At 42.0% G+C, this 9149-nt stretch overlaps 1 protein-coding gene across 1 annotated transcript; it reads left to right on the top strand.

Moving 5' to 3' along the window:
- The first annotated feature begins 5872 nt into the window (after nt 1–5872).
- Nucleotides 5873–8892, top strand: LOC147641581 (cation/calcium exchanger 1-like). Its single transcript, XM_086790518.1, has 2 exons — nt 5873–7300; nt 7476–8892. Exons 1-2 carry the CDS (start codon nt 5995–5997, stop codon nt 8405–8407), a joined length of 2238 nt encoding a protein of 745 aa, XP_086646644.1. The 5' UTR covers nt 5873–5994; the 3' UTR covers nt 8408–8892.
- Nucleotides 8893–9149: the final 257 nt, after the last annotated feature.

Raw genomic sequence — 9149 nt, 5'->3', positions numbered from 1 at the left:
AGAGTTATAAAGTCAAGGAAGATGCTACAAAGTTGATGAAGTCAATTGATGCTCATAGGGTGTCCATTAAAACTTAGGGGCTGTACTTCTAGGAAGACCTACATACAACGTGCATTAAAGGGTGTTAAAAAATACCACTTTCTGTGAATAATTTTGACTTGATAAAATGACCCCTTTTTCTTTATAAACTTACGAGGTTTTTTTTAATTAAAAAAATGCTATTTAAAACCCTATATATATGAGTAGATTTTTGTAAATTTTCTCAAAAACTTGGTTAAAAAATCCCTCCTAATGATCACACGTAGTAGACTTACATAATTCTAAGTGAACCCCCAAGCATTAAAAGAACTTGTGAGTCAAAATCCCATCCATGTGATAAATTGGTGCATTGAAGCCCTATTCAAGTGTTGTTGTTGTCAATACACCTAATGGATGCTAATGTAGATAGGCCACATAATCACCTTGATGCTAATGATTATCTAGTATGAGAATTACAAAGTCACGGAAGAAGCTACAAAGTTGATGAAGTTAATTGATGTTGATAGGGTGTCCCACATTAAAAGAACTTTTGAGTCAAAATCACATCCATGTGACAAATTGGTGCATTGAAGCCCTATTCAAGTGATGTTGTCCATACACCTAATGGATGCTCAAGTAGATATCACCTTGATGCCAAAGATGAATACATGTGTCCATCATACACATGGAGCCCATGTTCACAGTCTCAACATGAAACTCACAATAACAATGAAGATGTCATATAACCATGTTGACAAAATGTTCATATGGAATGCATGTTCACGGTCTCAACATGAAACCCCACGAAGACAATGAAGATCTCATATAACCATGGGAACCAAATATGGACATGGAATGCATGTTGAGGGTCTTAACATGAAACTCACATGGAATGCATGTTGAGGGTCTTAACATGAAACTCACAAAGACAATGAGGATGCCACATATAACCATGGGAACAAAAAATAGACATGGAACGCATGTTCAAGGTCTTAACATGAAACTCACAAAGACAATGAGGATGCCATGTAATAATTATGTTGACATTTCGTCTTCCCACATTTCCGTTTGTTGTTTGTGCTTCTTCAATTTTAGTAGGTTTTACAAAGGTTCTGGAACCTAACCTTATTACCAAAAAGGGGTGAAACAAATGTAGAAGAAAGCTTTTGCATGGTGAGGGCTTAGAGAGAGAGAGAGAGAGAGAGAGAGAGAGAGAGAGAAACGACAAGAAGCACGGGTGTGAGAGGCATGTGCTTCGGAGCTGCATACACAGAGAGAGAGAGAGGATGCCGCCCACACACATGTAGGTCGTCACCTCACAGCGCCATTATTGACAGAAGCAAGGATTAGAGTACAGAGGGTTCTGCACCGCCCACACATGCTGCTGCCTGTGTCCAGGCCACCCACAACAAACTGCAGCTGATAGTTAGATCCAGCCTGCCCACACAAAAGAAGCCATATAGAGAGTTAATATGTTGTTGTCCAACCTGGTGTTTCATAGCTTACATGATCAACTCCTTTAGACTCACACTCACGAAGAGTCGCTCCTAGGAAGGGTGCTCTCGTACCATAATTCTTACCTAGAGGCTCTCCAAGAGATTGACTCAACACAAAAGATTAAAACTCAACAATAGACTCAAGAGCTCGATGAGGAAAGTTTAATCATGAGCGCGGATTTCACATGAGTAAAAAACAGATAAAGCTAACAACAATGAAGAACTCAATGATTATATAACAATGTGATGCATATGAATTGTAAGATAGATTCCAAGCTTAGTACACAAGTATTTTTCCAAACCTCAGGGAAAATTTCTCATCATCTTCAATAAAAAGTACATGTATATTAAGTCTCAAAAAGAGCTGTTATATGTTCAATAAAAAGTACATGCATATAAAATCTCGCAAAGAGCTCTATCATGACCTAAGCAATGACGTGGAGTGCCTACATTTACCACCTCGATCTACGCTAGGTAGATTCCCTTAGACTAACTACCACTAACTAACCCTTGGGATCTAACCTTAGGGTTACCGTCAGCTAAGGTTCAATGTTGCCTAGACTACAAAACATGGATGCTTGGATCACCCAAAAATTTCGACATTATCTGCATTGCATTGGATCACCCAAAAATTTTAACATTATCTGAATTGTCTACATTGCATTGGACATCGTACATCTCTCGTCTTATAAATAGGTTATGAGAGCATCACCACGCTTAACAATGGGCCTACTCTTTTCCTCCATTTCAGTTTACTTAACACTTATCTAACCCATTCAAGACTAAAGAAGGAGACAAATGCTTTGGTAAACCATATGCATGTATGCCTCTGCTCACCCTCACCACACACGTGCACAAATAATAAACCTCATTATTTGAAACCTATGTTAGAAATAAGGCATAGATTCTAAATTTTTACTTAAGAAAAGAAATGAAAGCTATATTCAATCTTATTGAATATTGTCAATATATTGGAAAGTAGCCTATGGTTCAATTACAAAGCTAGATGAGAATGTTAGCTAGAGAAGGGATTATAAAGCATGAGTTGATTGGGATGTAGATAGTGGTAAAAAAGACAAAGACTTTTGCACAAAGATATCCGCATAGAGGAACCTCAAAGAAACAATGCAACCTTGAAAAAGTATAAGTGAACATTAGTAAAACATTGAACAAGCATAGGGTGGAGAAGATTACAAATTATGGCAAGTTGTGTTCATACATGCGCGTGTGTGTGTGTGCGCATGGGTGCATGCATGGAATAAAAAATATGGTAAGTGAAATTGTAGGTGCAAGGGTCAAAGAGTGGGATAATCATTGTAAATTTGCAAGGATGAGTCCTAATGGAAGAGGAATATCTCATTGAGCTTTCCATTCGTGTAGCATGGGAAGAGATTATGAGCAAGGAAGTATTACCTTGAGGATGGAATCTTGGTAGAGAGAGTAGAAAAGCCAGTACTTGATTCCCTAAAATAACCTAATTAGTGCTTGACAACTTGTGCATTGACAACTTGCTTGTGAATTTGCAATGCCCAAATCTCTTCTATCCCACTCAATTGAGCTCACAATGCAATTGATTAACATTCCACGGAACCATGCATCACTATAAGCGCTTAAGTGGAACATGTTCATGGACATAATAGCCATTGTTTTGTCTAGGTATGTGAGGATTAAGAACATGTTCATGGACATAATAACCATTGTCTTGTCTAGGTATGTGAGGATAAATCAATTGCATTGTGAGCTCACAATGCAATTGATTAATATTCTACGGAACCATACATCACTACTATAAGCACTTAGGTGGAACATGTTCATGGACATAATAGCCATTGTTTTGTTTAGATATGTGCGGATTAAGAAAGCATACTCATGGGGCCTACATATCCCCCTCTTCCACCTATGAGTCATGTAATAGTTACATTTGGTGATTCCCCCACAATAACCTCCTAAAGCTCCTACTCCTAATCCCAATGTCCACCAACTTAGTTTTGTCCACGCCGCTTTACCACAACAATGTAGCTGCACACATGGCTAGAAATAACAAACATGGAGAAAGACACTTGTGTGCTCATCTTAACAATTTGTTTGTGTTTGTGTGGGTGCATGTGTGCATGCATGTGTGTGTGGGTGCATGCGTACGTGTGCACATGCATCGTGCATGTGTGTGTGTGCATGCGTGCATGTGTGTGTGTGTGTGTGTGTGTGTGAGAGAGAGAGAGAGAGAGAGAGAGAGAGAGAGAGAGAGAGTTATTTAAACTTTACACATCATTTCTTTTACATGTTTGTTGGTCCCTACAACACAAGGATGAGCTGGGCTCTACATAGTTTTGGATATTCAATGTGGCTTGTCACACGAGATATACATCATGATACACTATTGACCCCTTCATTTAGGTATTTAAGTCTAGTGGATGCTACATCTTTTATAAAATCTCTCTCAATCTCTCTCTCTCTCCCTCTCTCTCTGAGAGAGAGAGAATTATTTAAACTTTACACATCATTTCTTTTACATGATTGTTGGTCCGTACAACACAAGGATGAGCTGGGCTCTACATAGTTTTGGATATTCAATGTGGCTTGTCACACGAGATATACATCATGATACACTATTGACCCCTTCATTTAAGTATTTAAGTCTAGTGGATGCTACATCTTTTATAAAATCTCTCTCTCTCTCTCTCTCTCCCTCTCTCTCTCAATCTCTCTATGAGAGAGAGAGAGAGAGAGAGAGAGAGAGAGAGAGAGAGAGTCTTGAAAAGGTTATTTACATAAAGTTTACACATCATGTCTTTTACATGATTGTTGGTCCCTATAACACAAGAATGAGCCAGAGTCTGCATCGTAATGGATATTCAATGTGGCTTGTCACACAAGATATACACATCTCATGATAAAAAAGGGCTACACTATTGACCCCTTCATCGAGGGTTTTAAGTCTAGTGGATGCTACATTTTCTATCAATCTCTCTCTCTCTCTCTCTCTCTCTCTCTCTCTCTCTCTCTCTCTCTCTCTCTCTCGGCACACACATTTATGGCGTGAAAAATAATACTTTCTCTCACTACAAATTTCTCTTTCTTGTACCAAAAAGCTAAAGTTCTTTTTATCTAGAAAAGTTAAGGCTCTTTTTATCTAGAAAAGTTAAGGCTCTTTCTATATAGAAAAGTTAAAATGTCTTTTTGGTGAAAAAGAAATCTCACCTAACTTAGGAGATTCCTGTCACATGCTATAAATATCATGAAGCTTGAGGAATCCTAACTCGAAGACCAAGTCTCACCTAACTTAGGAGAGTCCTTTCACATGTAAATATCACGAAGCTTGAGGAATCCTAACTCAAAGACCAAGTTTTGCTAATAGCTAGATAATGTGGCTTTTTTAAAAAGAGAAATGGTTCTATATATTAATAAGGAAACTCACTACATAGCATGAGGACCCACCAATAGGCAAATTATTAGATAATGTGATAGGTTTTCAGGGCGTTGATACTTAAAGTTTCAATGATTTTCAACATGCATGTGTGAAAGGACCCATGTGAACCTTTTACAAATGAAATAAGCACAATCGTGCTGTGTGCGGGTGGGTGTGTGTGTGTGTGTGTGAGTGAGACACAGAAAGAGAGAGAGAGAAAGATTTGACAAAGTTATTTACACACCATATCTTTTACATGAGAGTTGATCCCTACAACACAAGGTTGAGGGCGTTTGCACACTCCAAAGAAAGGTCAAAGGCCGGGATCTCCCCCGCCCATGCTCATGGATGAGGAGTCTCCAGCTCATCCATCTCCTCAATCTCCTCGCCCAGACTAAAACTTAGGCCACGTGTGTAATGGATAGGGAGTCTCCCTCGTCTATCTCCTTGCTCGCCCTAAGCCTTAGGGCTGATGTGTAAACCTCTCTAGCATTAGCTGGACTTGGAGTTCATGTCCATTATCTTGACCTAGAAATAATGCACTTGGAAGTTGGGACAAATGGTAAACCTCTCTAGCATTAGCTGGACTTGGAGTTCATGTCCACTATCTTGACCTACACTTGGAAGTTGGGACAAATGGTATGACGACTGGTAATTTGGGATGGGATAAAATTATCTTGACCTACACTTGGAAGTTGGGACAAATGGTATGACGACTGGTAATTTGGGATGGGATAAAATTGGTTTGACTTTTTGTGAGACACGTGTCGGCTATTGAGCCCACCGACTGATTTGGCCACCCTAAGCAGTAGAGAGAGAGAGTGTGTTTAAAGTTTTAACACTAGGATTATTAAGCTTCATCTTCTTCTTGCATTTTTTGCGTACGAGTTGGCGCGCTCACTCTCTTTCCGAGAGTAAAGTTTTAACACTAGGATTATTAAGCTTCATCTTCTTCTTGCATTTTTTGTGTACGAGTTGGCAGACAGCGCGCTCACTCTCTTTCTCTCGGAATGCAGCATATCCCCCCTCTTTCCAAGCTTTCCCCCCTTCGTTTTTCGTTCATGAAGTTTCAGCATGACGTTCCACAGTCCGCTTCTCACCATCAACCTGCTTCTCTTCTTCCTACCCCTTTGCCTCTCTTCAAAGGCTGGTGGCCCCTTCATCTCCACCCACTTTGCCCGCTTTTGGCCCCGCAGCCATCGGCGATGGAGCCTTCCTCCTCAGCAAAATGAACCTGTGAGATCTCATTTGGCTATGTCATCAAGCGGCTCAAACCCTCATCATTTGGCTGTGGCTTCCAACAGCTCAAACTCTCGTGATGTCCCCATGGCTTTCAACAGCTCAAACCCTCATCTTCTGGCCATGGATTTAAACAGCTCAAACCAGAATCGTCAAGCCATGGCCGTAAGCAGCTCAAATCCTGCGATTTCTAACAGCAGCAGGAACACCTTATACGAGGTTTTGTCAGAGCAGAAGCAAGATAAATTAAATCATCTGGCAATGGCTGGAAGCGATGACTCAAATCTTGACCATCGTCTAGCTATGAGGTCAAAAACCAGGGTTTACAACACTTCAGAGGAAGGTTTTTCAGGCGATGGCGAAGATGATGGGGTTACTCCACGTCGTTACTCCAAGCCCCACGGCATGATCGGCTGTGCGAGATTGCTTCTGCAGAAGGGTAAGGAGTGGGCACGTGCAGCAGGCCTGATAGCATGGCTTCTGGTGCTGTTGTATCTTCTGGGAACGACGGCGTCCGACTACTTCAGCTGCACGTTGGAGAAGCTCTCCCAGGTTCTAAACCTGTCGCCCGCTGTGGCAGGGGTGACGCTGCTAGCCATAGGAAATGGGGCTCCAGATGTGTTTTCAAGCGTGGTGGCATTTGCCTCTTCGGACAGCACAGAAAGCATAGGTTTTAGCCTGGTCTTAGGGGGAGTTTTGTTCGTCACCACGGTGGTGTCTGGGACGGTGGCCCTTGTCACGGCTAGGGTTTACAGAGAAGGCAAGGGTAGGGTTTGCAGGGAAGAAGCCTCGGATACGGCTTCCAGCATCGAAGAAGGGCAGGCTAGCGTTTGCAGAGAAAATGGCTCAAGTAGTGCTTGCAGAGAAAATGGCCAAGCTAGGGTTTGCAGAGAAGAAGAAGGGGCTGCTGCAGACGGTTTTGTGAGAGTTGATCTTACTTGCTTTGTCCGGGATGTCCTCTTCTTGCTGGCGTCTGTGGGGTTCCTCGTATTGATGCTGCTGGATGGGAAGGTTCACCTTTGGGAGGCCATCTCATTTCTCTGTGTTTACGCTGTGTATGCCTTATTCGTTTGGGCAGCCGAGTTGCTGCAGAATCGCCATAGACAAAGGTCTTCATTGCTGGATCCCCTCTTGCTCAAAGGTGAGTGATTATGAATGTGCTCTCCAATTCACATGTCTCAAGATTTTGACTTCTGTTTATCGTATGATCAGTTTGAACTGCACTATGATACAACGTAATCTGTAATTGACACCACTAAGTGGTTTGATTGCTGTGTTTGTTTTTATGATCATGGCTTGCCTGTCCTTATATGCAGCTACAACAGAGAGCTCTCTACCGCAATGGGCAGAGCTTTATCAAGGACAACAGCATCCACATTATCATGTACATAGCCAGCAGCTGGAGGCAGAGGTAGAACGCCTATGGGAGAATCAGAACGATCATTCATTTGGGGCCAAATTGAAGCACTGGTTACTCCTGTTCTACAAGTACTGCATAGAGTGGCCTTTGGCTCTGCCTCGTCGACTCACAATCCCCATAGTTGAAGAAGGACGATGGTCTCGTCCAGTAGCCATAGCCAGCTGCACTCTAGCTCCTCTCTTCGTGGCAGGAGTGTGGGCATACAGATACAGTGACTCCACAACTTCTATATTATTGGTATTAGGGATAGGTGGGGGCTTGGGCATACTACTAGGATTACTCGCCTTTTTTAGCACTGACAATGCAAGGCTGCCTGGGCAATGTCTTTGGCTATGGCTAGCAGGAGGCTTTTTCATGAGTATTGTGTGGTTTTACATCGTTGCTGATCAGCTTGTGGCATCATTAGAAAGCCTTGGAACCCTTTTCAGCATCAGCCCTGCGATTTTGGGGTTTACAGTGCTAGCATGGGGAAATTCTGTTGGAGACCTTGTCGCTGATGTTGCTCTTGCTTGCAGTGGCCGGAATGGTGTGCAAATCGCCATTTCTGGTTGCTACGCTGGGCCCCTATTCAACACCGTGGTAGGTTTGGGTCTCTCTCTGGTTGTTGGTTGCTGGAGATCCAGCCCGGAGCCCCTTCTTGTAACGAATAATGATGCCAGTTTGTTTTACATCACTGGGTTTCTTGCAGCAGGGCTTGCGTGGGCGCTTGTAATCATGCCCCTCCAAGGCATGAGGCTCAGCAGAAGTTTTGGGGTTGTCCTCATTCTGCTTTACGGCAGCTTCTTTGTGATGGGGGTGTCTTGTTACGCCATGGGTTGGATATCCTAGTAATTACTTCATGAAAAATTCTCAATTCTGCTGAGATTACAGGTGTATGGATGCATGATGTCATCTGAACTCATGCTGCAAACTGCATGTGCAAGAGAACTGGCATTACCCGATACGCTTATGCCTTCGATGTCATTGGGCATATGAAGCAGGGAAGTGAAGTGGCATTGCTTGTATCGCCTTTTGATGCCAATACTGTGGTCATAAGTGCACACTCAGCCTCATGGGTTACACAGGGAAAGCGTCGGAGAGCATGTATTCATGGATCTGGATCAGGAATTTAGATGGGATTTGCAAAGTTTCCAAGGGCTCTTTTTAACATCACACATGCAAACTATTGAGTTGTAATTACATTTTTATGGTGTCGTGCCTATTGATAGCTACATGTACAATGGGTACATGTCTCCAATATATGTGCAGACCCAGGCATCCTTGTTTCTTGCCCTCAGCACAAGCAAAGTTTGAACTATTACCATTCTTAAAAATATGGATCTAAGGAGGATCAAAGCATAACTCAATTTCATGATTAATTGAGATAATTATGACATAGGAAATGCAACCCAAAAGGACTAAATGATAAGCATAAACAAAAGCTCTAATTTCGTTCATAAAAGTCTCTAAAGCACACTGTGCCTACAAAAAAGACCCAAGGGCCATTTTACCATGCATAATCTTGATATTTTATGCATACACGTGTAGAGATTGGCCTTAGGAAAATCCTAAAATTTACCATCATGGATGG

Source organism: Cibotium barometz, chromosome 1 (assembly GCF_041138505.1).
Source record: "Cibotium barometz isolate CiBa-2024 chromosome 1, ASM4113850v1, whole genome shotgun sequence".
NCBI lineage: Eukaryota > Viridiplantae > Streptophyta > Polypodiopsida > Cyatheales > Cibotiaceae > Cibotium > Cibotium barometz.
The sequence above is the reverse complement of the archived record's forward strand: the minus strand, read 5'-3'. Positions and strand labels throughout refer to the sequence as shown.